Source organism: Taeniopygia guttata, chromosome 21, assembly GCF_048771995.1.
Source record: "Taeniopygia guttata chromosome 21, bTaeGut7.mat, whole genome shotgun sequence".
NCBI lineage: Eukaryota > Metazoa > Chordata > Aves > Passeriformes > Estrildidae > Taeniopygia > Taeniopygia guttata.
In genome coordinates, this window is record NC_133046.1 from 440,384 (window position 1) to 454,427 (window position 14,044).

General features: G+C 61.8%; 1 protein-coding gene across 2 annotated transcripts in view; it reads right to left on the reverse strand.

The window, feature by feature from the left end:
- SAMD11 (sterile alpha motif domain containing 11) overlaps nt 1-14,044 on the reverse strand; it is a 70,588-nt gene that overhangs the window by 2,350 nt on the left and 54,194 nt on the right. For both annotated transcript variants that reach the window (XM_030289589.4, XM_041720311.2), the window contains exons 8-13: nt 12,942-13,089; nt 6,461-6,576; nt 6,054-6,132; nt 5,228-5,919; nt 1,525-1,649; nt 429-539 (exon numbers count right to left, since the gene is read on the reverse strand). In XM_030289589.4, the coding sequence (XP_030145449.4) occupies nt 429-539; nt 1,525-1,649; nt 5,228-5,919; nt 6,054-6,132; nt 6,461-6,576; nt 12,942-13,089 (1,271 nt within the window). The remainder of the gene's footprint in view (nt 1-428; nt 540-1,524; nt 1,650-5,227; nt 5,920-6,053; nt 6,133-6,460; nt 6,577-12,941; nt 13,090-14,044) is intronic.

Below are 14,044 nucleotides of genomic sequence, written 5' to 3' on the forward strand. Positions count from 1 at the left end.
AGCCTGGCCCTCACACGTGTCAGGAGGGAAAGAATCCAGCAGAGATGTTCTGGGTTTTTGTCCCACTGAGGGGACGAGGATGGGACTGCTGGAACCAGCCCATTGCAAAGCTCCCCACTGCATCCCTGCTCTTCCCTCCCACCACTCAGCCTGGACTATTCATTTCTGCCCCTGGGCACTGAATTCTGTCAGTGCTTTCTCCCTGAAACAGCTGTGACAGCTTTCCAGTGAGGATTTCTCCCTGAAACAGCTCTGACAGCTTTCAGGTGAGGCTATGGAACATTTTCAAGGACAAATAAAGCATTCCTGAGACAGAACTGCAACTGAATTATTGCTTAATAAATGATATTCCATAAACCACATTTCTGGATGCCCCCAGGGACAGCTTTGGATGGTGTCACCTGTCCTGAGAGAGGAGATTTTCCTACCTGTGACCTGATCTTCAGGGCAGGTCCCAGCTTGAGCCCCATGTTGTTCAGCAAGTGCTCTTCTGTCAGGAGGGGCAGGGTCTCCCCGTCGATGGCCTGCTCTCGGAATACCTGAGGGGACACACACAGGGCAGGCTCAGGGACACCCCTCAGCCACCTGAGCTGCCCTGGCACCATGGAAAAGGTGAGCTGGAAAAAACCTCAGCCTGGATTTACCCACCAGGGGCGTTTCCAGGGCTGTATCCACGGCCTGGAGCGAGCCCTTTGCAGCCAGGTGGATTTTTATTGCAGAGAGCTGCACCACTCGCTGCACCCATTCCCTTCCCCGCCTCTGCAGGAGCCAAAACCCTCCCTGAAACACTCCACGAAAATCCTGGCCTTGGGAAGCATCCCCTGGGTGTCCCCCAGCTCCAGGGCAGAGACAAAGCTGAGCCCTGGCCAGGCCGGGGCAACTCTGGCCTGTGCTGAGGGTCCCTGGTGTGCCTGAGCCGTGGTTCTGGAGCTGCAGCATTCCAGGGAATCCTGCAGGGCTTTCCTGGTTCTGGAGCCACAGCATTCCAGGGAATCCTGAAGGGCTTTCCTGGTTCTGGATGCATTCCAGGGAATTATTCAGGATTCTCCTGGTTCTGGAGCCGCAGCATTCCAGGGAATCCTGCAGGGCTTTCCTGGTTCTGGAGCCACAGCATTCCAGGGAATCCTGCAGGGCTTTCCAGGTTCTGGATGCATTCCAGAGAATTCTGCAGGGCTTTCCTGGTTCTGGAGCCACAGCATTCCAGGGAATCCTGCAGGGCTGTCCTGGTTCTGGAGCCACAGCATTCCAGGGAATTTCCCAGGACTCTCCTGGTTCTAGAATCAGTATTCCAGGGAATGATTCAGGATTCTCCTGGTCCTGGAATCACAGCATTCCAGCCAGGACTCTCCTGGATGTGCAGCGTTCCAGGACCCATCCCACACCTCGGCTGGCAGCAAGTTCAGCCATCCCCGAGGGAAAACCCCGGGATGCAGCTTCCAGCAGGGACCAGCCCAGCTGGGAGGGAACGGCGCTCCAGGAAGGGGGATGCTCCTGCCAGGACCTCTCGGGACCGCCGGGATTTACCTGAGTGTACTCGGTGCAGCCAGACAAGTTGGACACGAAGCTGCAGACGTCCTCCACCGTCCATTTGCTGATGTCTTCCAGCGCGGGGCTCTCCTCCCCGTCCAGAAACAGACCTCCCATGGTGCCTGGATTGTTTGGAGCCAGAGGGGTGGGAAGGAGGGGAGGAGAAAGGAACATAAATCATTAAAATCCCACACGGACAACAACCAGCCTGCAATCTGAATATTTCTCTCTAGCCACACATCCATCTTTAATGACCTGTCAATTAGAGCGCTGGGCAGGGTCAATTCATCGGCCTCTTCCTCCTGGAGGTCCCTGGCTGGGGGAGGGCAGGAAAAATCCCAGCTAATGCATTTCATGTGCCTAATGCTCCTCAGCTGCGGGGGAAGCAGGGCCGGGGGAGCCTGCAGGAGTTTCTGCACAGACAGCGCAGAGCAGGGAGCTCTGCCTGCCCCGGGGGCTCCTGTTCCACCCCGAGCTGCTGGGAATGGGGCTGGGAATGTCCCCGAGCTGCTGGGAATGTCCCCGAGCTGCTGGGAATTGGGCTGGGAATGCTGTGTGCTCACAGCAGCTGTGGCAGTGCCAGCTGGGCAGTGCCCAGGCAGACAGGGACCTGGGTGGACAGTGGCTGCCACGAAGGCCAGCGGCCCCGGCCTGGATCAGGAATGGTGTGGGCAGCAGGAGCAGGGATGGGGCTGGTCCTGCCCTGCCACTGTCAGCTCCCCGAAAGGCGAGAGCGGCTCGGTGCCAGCCCTGTGGCTGCCACACAGAGGGTGACAGGCTCCCAGGGAGGGTGACAGGCTCCCAGGGGTGGGGGAGCCCCCCTGGCCCTGCAGCCTGACAGAACCCTCCGAGAAATCCCAGGGAGAGGCACAGGGAATGGAAATGGGGAGAGGAGCACCTCAGGTAACTCAGGGCGAGGACACAGAACGAACCAAATTCCACAAAACACCTCTTCAGGGTAGGGAAAAGCCACTCAAGCCCTGGAACTGGCTGCTGTGGGTGCTCAGACCAGGAGAGCACAAGGACATTTACAGGGATGAGAACACCCAGGATTCTCAGGCGGGGAAGGAGTTTATGAGGGGTACGAGCTGCTCTGCTCAGGGCATGGAGAATGGAATTGCCAGGAGAAAAGTATTTCTCCCAGGAGCCTGTCACGACAAAATCATCTGTCCTGTGGGCTTGGGGCTTTTCCCTGGAGGATCTGATGGATATAACCCCTGCTCCTGCCCACAGCAGCTGGGACAGCCATGGACTGGCACGGGGAAAATGGATAAAACAAAACAGCACAGGCTGAGGCCAGGGAGCAGCCAGTTCCCTGGGGAATAGCCCTGGCTGAGGGAACAGGCAGGGAAAGGAGCAGAGCCACAGCGCAGGGCCCCACACGCTCCCTGCAAAGCCTCCAGCACGTGCGGGGAAGCAGGAAAAGCTCGGGGTCTGCACGGGAAGCGACGGTGCCAAGGAGATGCTTTAATCCAGCAGAGCCTGCACAGGGAGCAGGCAGAGGCTCTGCAATCATTTCCAGACATTTCCCTTCCCAAATTCCTGCTCCTCTGGCTGTCCCTGCACCCCTCAGTTTGGGCAGGGGGCAGCCCCAGAGCCAGCCTGGCTCGGCTGCAGCTCTCCAAGGCTCCCCACAACCCCGAGGGGCTCTCAGGAGATCCTGCAGGAGGGGCTGGACCAGAGGAGCCCCAGTGGTCCCCCCAGCCCGACCCCTCCTGGGTTCTGTGCTGGCTGCTGCCTCTGCCAGCTCTGGAGCAGGGACAGGGCTGCTCCTCCTCCTCACACCTCTGGGGCCCTCCTTGCCAGCGCTCTGTTCCCACCCAGACCCCTCAGACCCTCACCAGACCTTTCCCAGGTCCCCCCTGGGTACCTTCAGCCAGGCTGGTGTCCAGCTGTGCCCCTGCCAGCCCAGCCATGACCCTGGGGGGGGTTTCTGGGGCTGCTTCCCCTCCGTGTGCCTGGAGCAGCCCCAGCACTGCCCGCCCTGAGCTCCCCGGGGCTGAGGGGCTCCTGCCCTGCCTCCTGTGCCCCTCTGGCAGGAACGCTCAGTCTGGCAGCCGGGGCAATGAGAACAAATGGGTGCCAGGCGGTGGTGGGGCTGCACCTTCCATGCCAATAAGGACGTGTCAGCTCTGCGAGGAGCCCCGGAGGGCAGCAGCCCCCCCTGGCAGGCCTGCCTGGCTGATGGATGATGCTCCCGCGGGCTGCTAATGGATTGGGGAGCGCTCCGGCAGCTGGGGCCCGGCGTGCGGGGCTGGAAGGAATCCATCGTGCCAGGACAGGTGTCCCAGCACGCCCAGGCACAGGGCACAGCCCAGTCATAATCCCCCGGCTCCCCCCGAGACCCCTGAGACCCCGCTGCTGCAGGGGCTGCAGGGGCTGCAGGGGCTGCAGGGGCTGCAGGGGCTGCAGGGGCTGTAGGGGCTGCAGGGCTGCAGGGGCTGCAGGGGCTGCAGGGCTGCAGGGCAAAGCTGCAGAGGCTGCCAGGGCTGGGCAGGAGCGGCTCTGCGGGCGGGCACGGCACTGCCCGAGCTCCTGGCACCACAGGGGACAGCTCAGGGCCGGCTGGGCACGCAGTGCCACCCCTGGCAGCCAGCCCCCCACCCTGGGCTCGGCTCTGCCCCCACTGCCACGTCCAGCCCCTTCCCCGTGCCCTGGGCACGCTCCTGGCAGGGCTGGGGTCAGCACACGGCTGCGGGAATGGCTCTGTGATCGATGGAGGGATTTCAGCCTCCTGCACTCCATCCTTCACCTCTTCCAAAGGACGGGGCTGCAGGAGGAGGAGGAGGAGGAGGAGGCTGAAACCTTGAGGAGATGAGGTCATCGAGCCACAGCCCCAGAAAGCAGCTCCGGGAATGGAACCGGGGCCTTGAGGTGTGCTGGGGACAGAAATCCGAGGTGATAATAATAAATGGGCTATTAGAGCAACTCACACACTGCTGGGGAAGGGAGGGAAGGAGGGGACCAGCCCCAGCCCAGGCCTCCCCGCGGAGCTGAGCCCGTCCCTCTCTAATGGCCGGGAGGAAAAGGCTCCTGCGAGGAAGGCTGGGCAGCCCGAGGCAGCAGGAATATTTATCATCCTGGCCACCTGCCTGTCGCTGAAAAATCGCTTCCTCCTTCCTGGCTGGGAGGCAGCTCTAATGAGGGATGGGCAGCCTGCTCCCAGGCAGCTCCTGGCGTGGAGAGCAGCAGAGCACAGCCCCCCTGCTCCCCCTGTGTGCCAGGAGTCCTGCCGCCTGCTAATTGCTCTGCCGGGTCATTAGCTGGGGCAGATTTGGGTTCTTGGCTGGGCTGGACACCCCATTTGTGCCCTGCAGTGAGAACAGAGAGCTGGCAGTGCCTGCCCATCCCACCCAGCCCAGATCTCCCCGTGCCTGTGGCACAGAAATGCAGCACCAAGCACCCAGCTGGCCCTGCCCTGGCACAGGGCACCTGGGAATCAGGCTGGAAACGCCCTCCAAGCCATCAAATCCAACCTCTGACCAACGCCCAGCCCAGAGCACCGAGTGCCACGTCCATCCCTCCTTGGACACCTCCCAGGACGGTGACACCACCACCTCCCTGGGCAGCCCTTCCAATGCCTGACCACCCTTTTCCCACGCAGAAATTTCTCCTTTCAGAACAAGAGACCCTGCCAAGCAACCACAACCAGGAGCAGGGGAGAGCCCCACCGCAGCGCAGCCCCCGGCGCCTCCCTCACCTGCGTGGAAGTAGGGGCTGACGGTGTAGGGGAAGCCGAAGGGCAGCGGCTGTGGCGCGGGCAGGGAAGCCGGCGGCAGATATTTCACCTCGGCCTTGCCCACGCCGGGCCCCAGCAGGTGGCTGGGGGACTCAGCGCTGGAGGAGCTGCAGGGCACGCCGGGCGCCGCGGCCGCCTCGCCCAGCTCCTTGGCCGCCTCGCACGCCTTGCCCGCCGCGCCGTCCTTGCACTCCTTCAGCTCCGCTGCCGAGCCGCCCTCGGCCTTCGCGCCCTCGGCCTTGTCCTCGCCGGGCTCGGCGTCGCTCTCCGAGTCCTTCATCTCCTCGTCGTTACAGTCCTGGGCTCCGTCCCGCGCGCGCGGCTCGCGCGTCTCACCAGGGCCCGGGGGCTCGGCGCGGGGCTGCGGGGCCTTGCGGCCGGCGCGGCGCGGCTGCTCCTTGGGCGGCGTGGCGGGGCCGCCGGGGGTCAGGGACAGCAGCGGGGCGTTGCTGTGCCGCAGCACCAGCATGGCGTTGCGCCGGGACAGCTCGTCCCGCAGCGCGTGGCCCTCGGCGCCGTCGTGCACGCTGCGCAGCGCGGGGTGGTCCGGCGGCAGCCCCGGGTGCAGGCTCAGCGGGTCTGCGGCCAGCAGCCGCTGCCGGTGCAGGTTCTCCAGCTCCTTCTGCCGGATCAGCTCGGCCGACATCTCCAGCCTGCGTGGGGACAGGGAGTTTTGGCGGGGGGCTCCACACCTGCACAGCCTTGCACGGGCCTGATCAGACCCTGCTGTGCCATCTGTGCCCAGCTGGCCCCACACCAGGGCAAACCCAGCCCTTCCCACTCCTACCTGGCCAGGTTTTGCTTCCGTAGCATCTCCTGCTGCCGTGCGAACATCTCCGCCTGTGCCGGCTGCAGGAAGCCGTAACCTGGGCAGGAGAACACCGCGGGTCACTCCTGCCAGCCCCAGCCCTGGCTGCCTCAGGGCCGGCCCCCCAGAGGGGAAAAGGACACCCGAGTGCTGCTTTTTATTCCAGAGCTCAGCCACCCCTCACTGCCAGGGCAGCGTGGCCAGAGCGCAGGGCCAGGAAGAGCAGCCAAGGAATCGCTCCTCTGGCTGCAGAACCAGGGTGAAGCTGGCACAGGGGTCACGGGGAGACACAGAAAACGTGGGTGGGCTGCTTGGCTGCAGGGCAGATGGTCACAGGCTGCACCTCTGCCCTGCCCTGGCTGCCACAGCGGCACCCGAGCGCTCACCTGGCGTCTGGCACAGCGCCGAAGGCACCCCGAGGAAGGGAGGTCTCAAGTGGGGCCCCAGGGCGATGTGGGGAGCGTTCTGGGGCGACAGCAGAGGCGGGGGGTGGGATATCTCCCTGCAGGAATCACAAAATAAAGCCCTGTTGAAAACCCGGAGGCTCTGAAGGGCTCAGGAAGAACATCTTGGATGCAGATGAGCTGCATCCTGCCCCAGAGGAGGCTCTCTGCCTCTTCACCCTCATGCAGAGCTTCTAAAATGGAGAGAAAAAAGCAAAAGCAGCAGAACCAAAATGGAAAGAAGTCAGCCAGGACTCCACAGGTCCCACACATTTCCCACCTTTGCTCCTGTGGCCTTTCAGCCAGGCTGTCCAGAGGATTTTCCCTGCTCATGGCAGCTTAAAGGGGAAGGCTGAAGATTCTCCATCTGCCCCTCCCTCATCACATTTGTGTTTCTGCCTTGACTACCTCACACCTGAGAAGGAATTCTGTGCTTGGAGAGTGGGTTTGGGAAGATCTGAAGTCATCACTGACTTGCCTTGCAAAAAAACCCTGTCCCAGCTGGGCCTTTAATCGTGGAGAGGAAAGCTGGAATGAGGCAGAGGAAAATCCAGGCAGGAGAGGGATGTGAGCAGGAAGGGCGATGGGGTCAGGGGGAAGGAATCCCGCTGGAGAAGGGTGGGTGAAGCCAGGCAGAATGGGTAGAGCAGATGCCAGGGGCTGGGGAAACTCGGGGAGGCAGGACTGGGTAGTGGGAAGGGACAAACCTGGAGAAGAGGCAGGGAGCACTTGCAGCAGCAGGGAAGACAGGAAAAAAAAAAGGCAGGAAGAGAATAAGAGCCAAGGTCTCTTCCATTAGTCAAATCTGCCCTGGGAGCCTGCAAGCAAATCTGCTTTCCGGCTGCACATCTCTTAATTCCTTTTGATGGCCACTTACAACATTATTACCTTCAGCAGGGCATCCAGAGGCAGAGCCAAGTGCGGGGCCGTTTATTTTAATTTTACAGTATCTCCCTGGAAAAATCTGCTCCGGGAGAGGCTGGAGGCCAAGGGAGAGGGAGGCAGAAGGTGCCTTTGACTTTGCAACAAACACAGCATGTGCAGAGGCATTGCAGTGGGGGATAATGATGGGAGCATCCTGGATATCCATGGATCAGCTTGTGGAAATGGATCAGCTCGTGGGCATGGATCAGTTTATGGGCATGGACCAGCTCATGGGTATGGATCAGCTCATGGGCATGGATCAGCCCGTGGGTATGGACCAACTCACAGCCATGGGATCAGTTCATGGCCATGATCAGCTCATGGGCATGGAGCAGCTCGTGGGTACGGATCAGTTTATGGGCATGGATCAGCTCGTGGGCATGGATCAGCCCGTGGGTATGGACCAGCTCACAGCCATGGGATCAGTTCATGGCCATGATAAGCTCATGGAAAGCCAGCCGAGGACTCCTGGGCACGAAGTGAGAGCCCTTCCCAGCACAGCTTTACCCCCGTTCTGTGCAGCCACCACACAACTCCGACCCGGCTGCGCTTCCCCTCCCAGTCCCTCCCTTTGCCCGGCCGTGCCCCTCTGCCCATCCCCGCCGCCACTTCCCCGTCTGCCCCCGCTCCCCTCGCCCTCCTCCCCTGCCCGGCTCTGCTCTAAACTAATTGCGGAGCCGGCGGTGTCTGGAGGCGCGGCGCGGATCGATCGGGGCTGCTGCAATGTTAATGCCGCCGTGCGCCGCTGGCAGCTCCAATTAATCTCAGGTAACGCCGCGCTCGACCTTCGGCTCCGAGCCGGGGCAGCAGCCAAGCGATGCTTATGTAATTACAGCGTGAAGTGTGTAATCACCTGCCCTAATCCCCGAGGCCCCGCAATTAGCCGGGGCCGCGGTCGCGGGGCTGCCAAGTGCTGCTGCCACCGCGCCGGCCGCGATGAATAACGCACAATTAAAGCGGCGTGACGGGGGCTCGGGGTGTCCGCTCGATCGTAATTAGCTGTAATCATGGGCAGACGAGCCTGGCAGACGTGCTGGTCGTTTTATAAGAAGCAATTTAGGAAATCAAGTCGCTGTTAACCATCGCGTGGCCGTGCCCTCCTCCCTGCCCGCCCTGGGGATGTGCGGGAGGGATCCTGCGGGAGATGCAGGCTGCCCGTGGAGAGCTCAAAAACAAAGGAGAGCCTTGATTTATGCCAGTCTGTGCCCAGGAAGCAGAGGGTGGGGTGGGATCAGCACTGGGGGCTGGAAAAGGAAAGGTTTTCCCTTCACTGGCAGCCCAGTGCTCATGCCAGGTTGTTTTTATGCTTTCATGTTGTGCTACCGGGCATGACTTTGATCCCCGAGGAATTCACATCTGCTCCACACTCTGCACTCCATTCCCTCACAGCTTCCCTGCCTTCCTGGGCCTGCTCTGGGCCAGCCAGAGCCCTGGGGAGCCCCTCAGCTGCGTGCCACGAGGGACAGAGCCTCTGTGCCACCCCACAGAGCCACGCTGCCGGGCACAGAACCTGTTGGAGCCTGCCCTGCTCCCTGCCAGCCCCATCCTTGGCACGGGGAGCTGGCACAGGAGGGAGGCAGCAGCACCAGGTCGTGCCCTGGCACAGGCTGGGCAGCCCTCCCAGACTTGCCGGCCAGCTGGGAAAAAGAACCGGCAAGCTCAGAGTAAAATACCCCCGAGACCTTAACAAAGGCTGCTGTGCTTTCAGCCAGGTGTGCACCCAACCCGATCCCTGCATCCTCTCCCAGGTACGTGTCAACCTCAAATCCCCCATCAGATTCCTTCCTCCTCTTCCTCCAGGTACGTGTCAGCTTCAAATCCTCCATCAAATTCCTTCCTCCTCTTCCTCCACGGCTCAGAGTCAGAATTACAGCGCCCTGCTCTGAGGAGGTGAATTTAGCCCCTGGCAATTACATCTGATAAGCCTTGTCCTTCCCTCCAAGAGAGCAATTCTGTGTTGCTGCATGTTCCTCCCCCTGCCTCCTTTTCCTTTCCCCCCCTAAAATGCCAGCTGGAGGCTTGTGAGCAGGGTATTAGGGGATTTGCACTGCACGCTGCTAAATTTGATATGTCCTTTAACAGGAGACAAATGGTTCACAAGGCTTAAAAAGTATCGACTTTTCTTTAACAATAAGCACTAATGGCCTTCAAATAATCAATATTTAAAGTCATTATGGGGTTACACATTATACTGTTAAAACCAAGCCTTTCACTTTAACCCCATCATATCCTCCCAAGGCTGAGCAGAGCTCCCCCCTGGCTCAAGCCAAGCTCTGGGGAAGGCTGGGAGCACAGGCTGTGACTGGAGATGTGCGAGGGTCAGGAAATGCAGATTGAAACCGGCAAGGCATGGAAATAAATTTAGAACGGATGGGAGAAGAGGGGAAAGGGGGGGGAAAGAATGCATGAAAGCTCTGCTTTCTTCTGCTCTGCATTTGATAGGAAGAGACACTTTAAACCCGAGGTAACAGGCAGGAGGCACAGAGCTCCTCGCTGCTCTGCCATCCCCAGACACTGCCAGCAAGGGAGAAGAAATAAAATCAAAGGCCTCGCTAGAAATGCTGTTTGGGATTTCCAGGCAGGAAAAGAACATGTGCTGGAGTGGCCTGGCCACGGAGAGGGGCTGGTTTGTGCTGCCCCCTCAAAATCCAAACTGCTGCTGAAACCAGACTGCTTCAGTCAGGGCCAGCTCTTTGGCCTTTGCTCTGCAGCACGTTCAGCCAGATGGGAACCAGGGAGGAGAGATCCTGCCAGGGCAAAAATCAGAACATCAGAGCCTGCAGAGAGGGGAGGGGGACACAGGGCCGGGCTGGGTAAGAGCAGGAGTGCCCAGAGAGGGCAGGAGCCGTGCCCAGAGAGGGCAGGAGCCGTGCCCAGAGGGGGAGAGGGCAGGAGCCGTGCCCAGAGGGGGAGAGGGCAGGAGCCGTGCCCAGAGAGGGAGAGGGCAGGAGCCGTGCCCAGAGGGGGAGAGGGCAGGAGCCATGCCCAAGGAGCCAGCAGGGAAAGGAAAACCTCCCCAGAGTAGGGGGGAGCACTGAGGCGGTGGAAGAACAAACCGTAGCAACAGCAGATGGGAGGAAGGGAATCCAAAACCCCGGGCTGGGTATTTTGGGCACATCTTTGCTCAGAGGGAGCTTCTGGCTGGTGCACGGTGTCTGTCAGCTCCTGCAGGGAGGCAGGGGTGCCTCTCTCAGGCTCCCACCCCCAGCTCCCTCCTGCCAAGGGGCTGGGCTGCCCAGGACCCCGGGCTGGGGGGCTGCTGGCACCTCAGGCTGGCAGCATTCTGTGCTCCTGGCACTGCTGCTGCCTCCCCCAGATCCCGGGGGCTGAGCTGTGCTCCCCCTGCCCGCTCAGGAGCACAGAGCCACCCTGCCTGTACCCACACCTCGGCACCTGCCTGCCTCTGCCTTCCCCCGAGAGCCCCCAGAGCCCCCAGCTCCCGCTGCAGGCACAAAACCCAACTCCCAGCACGAACTGATGCACCAAAGGCAGCCAAGGGGCTCCACCCCAGTGACCACAGCCCAGCAGCTCACCCACCCTGCCCCAGCTCCTCTCCAACCCCTCCTGTGGGCAGGGCACCAGAGATCTTCCCTGGACAGGAAAACCTCCCCAGGCTCCACGCAGGGAGAAGCAGGGACGAGCACCCTGGGGAGGAGCACGGCAGGCTGAAGGAGCCCAGCAGAACACTGCCAACAAATCCTGGGGACAGCAGCCAAGGAGCAGCATCCAACAGCTCTGCAGGGAACAGCCACCTGCCAGCTCTGCAGGAGAGGCAGCAGTGTGCAGATGGGCAGAGCTCCAGGCTGGAGTGGTTACGGTGGCACCTCTCAGTTGTACCCTCTGCTCCTCCAAGTCTTTTTATAACACTGAGCTCAACCATCTTCCCAAACAGACCACCAGGCCCTGGCACGCCAGCATCCCAGCTGAATCCATCCAAAGGATCTAGGAAACCAAAACCACGAAACCAAATGAATTCTTCAGACTGTGGCTCGAGTCTGCTTCTGGCAAGAGAGCTCAGTTTCCCTGCCTCCAGGGAGCAAAGAGACGAAGGGATCACTCTGCCACTGCCAGGACTTTGGCCCAAGAAAATCCATATCCGTGTGTTTGTGCCTCATCCCCACCAAGCCAACCCGCCAGCCTGTTTCTGAGCAACAAAAATAACACTAATTAATTCACTAATGACACCCTGGGTTGATCTGGACCTCCCCGTGCTCAGCCCACCCCTCCTGCCAGCAGCACCTCCCCGTGAGCAGCCTCCACCCTTCCGTGGATGCTTTTCCAGGCAGCCCTGGGGCCGGCCTGGCTCCTCTCCAGCCCACACAGCGCTGGGGAAACGCTGCTGAGAGCGGCTGCAGGAGGCTCCTCCATCCCTGCATTCCTCCCAGGTCTGCTCAGGAGCTGGGATTTATGGGCTGGGTTAGCCAAAGTACACGCTGTGGGAGAGAGGCTTCCAGGGCCCTCCACACTGCAAAGGTGCTGCTGGGAGAGGAGGAAAACCAGACAGGATCTCCAAGGCTCTAAATGGGGGGAAACTCTGGACTCAGCACATCCAACCACAGAGCCGACAGTGCAGCCTGCTCTGCCTCCACCCCGACACAAAAGCCAAGAGAAGTGTAAATACCTGAGCCTTTCACTGCTCATCCCGTGACATCCAAAGGCTTTGCATCCCCACAGCCCCCTCCTGTCCCCTCCATCCCTGTCAGGAACGCATGCAGCTTTAATTTAATTTCCCTCTGAAGTTCTTGATTGCAGAGGGAATGGCTCGTGGCACAGAGCAAGATAAATGAGCTAGAATTTCCTGGGGGTGGGGGGATATCAGCTTTCCAGCACTCCTAGCAGTGGGAGAGGCAAGCTGAGGCTCCTTTCCTTAACAAAGAAAAAACTTCTCTTTCTGTTCCATCTCAGAGCATTTCTCCTCCCTCATTATCCGGGGATGCTGCAAACCGCAAACTTCAACACCTTAATTTGCACTTTGTTGTGCCTACAAACAGGTGAGAGCAGCATCTCCAGCACAGGTCTGGGATCATTCCAGCCTGGCACTCGCCCCCCTGGATGTGGATGCAGATCAGCACAGGCACAGATCCCCCCCTGTCCATAGAGACACCCCAGAGCAGGGCAGGAGCATCCCCAGCACCTGCACAACTCCCAGAGGCGACGGTCACACCTTGCCCAGGTAAATCAGCTCTGCCCAGCGCTGGGCACTGCTGCCCTCTGCCATGGAGTTACACCATCCCAAAAGTTGGAGAAGCCCTCTAAACCCACGAGCCCAGCCATTACCCCAACACTGCCGTGCTCACCACCAAACCACGTCCCCAGTGCCACATCCACACGCTTTTTGAACACTTCCAGGGGCTTTTTGAGCACTTCCAGGGGCTTTTTGAGCACTTCCAGGGACGGCGGCCCCCCCGGCTGCCCATCCCGGCCGCTCCCCCCTTCCCACGCCCGCCCGCGCCACCCGTCCCGGCCGGTGCCAAGCCCGCCCCGGGGCCGCGGCCGGTACCTGTCGGGGAAGTGGCTGTCCCGGTGCTGCGGGAGGCCCTGCTTCCTGCGCTGGCTGGACGAGTTGCTGGCCGAGGGGATGTGCGCTTCCATCGCGCCCGGGGTCCGCGCCGCCGCCGCCGCCGCCTCCTGCCGCGCCCGGAGCAGATCTGGGGACAGCAGGGGAGCGGTGAGGAGCTGCTGGAGCCGCTGCTGGAGCCGCTGCTGGAGCCGCTGCTGGGCTCGGACACACGGACACGCTCACGGACACAGCCCCGGGGCTGCTCGCGGCTCCCCGCGGGGACAGCGCCGCCGCCCCGGGGCCGCTCCCGGCCGTGCCCGCAGCCCCGGGCCCGGCGGCTCCGCCGTCCCCCTTCCCCGGGGCCACCCCGCCGCTCGGGGCGGCTCCGGGGCGGCTCCGGGGCGCCGGGGCGGCGGCGGAGCCCGGCGGGGAGCGGCGGCCCCGGCGCTCACCCGGCCGAGCCGCGGTCCGCCCCCGCCGCCCCGGGAGTTTGGCGGCGGAGGAAATTGTGCAACCGCGGCAGGGGGGTGGATTTGCGGGTTAATTGCCTTCCTGCCGCAGGGAGGAGGGAGGCGAGGAGCGGAAAAAAGGGAGGGAAGGATGGAAGGAGGGATGGAGGGAAGCGGGGAGAGCGGGAGCAGAGGGAGGCATTCCCCGAACTCCCTCTCCCGGCCGGTCCCGAGCGGAGCCGCGCTGGCACCGGCCCCGCTGCCGCCGGGGCTACCGGGGCTACCGGGGCTCTCTGCGCCCGGGACCCCGTGGGGGCTCTGCAGGGCTGAACCGGCCCGGGACAGGGAAGGGCTGGGCCCCGGAGCAGCTGAGATGGGTACAGAAGGGGAACCCCCGCCCTGCCCGGAGACAGCTGCAGATGAGGAGGAAACGCAGCCCTGGTTCAGCCTGCACTGCCCTGGCACCGCGGCAGGACCTGTCACCTGTGCCACCCTGCCTGTGACACCTGTGCCACCTGTGCCACCCTGCCTGTGTCACCTGTGCCACCCTGCCTGTGACACCTCTGTCACCCTGCCTGTGTCACCTGTGCCACCCTGCCTGTGTCACCTGTGCCACCCTGCCTGTGCCACCTGCACAGCCCCTCCAGGGCCCAG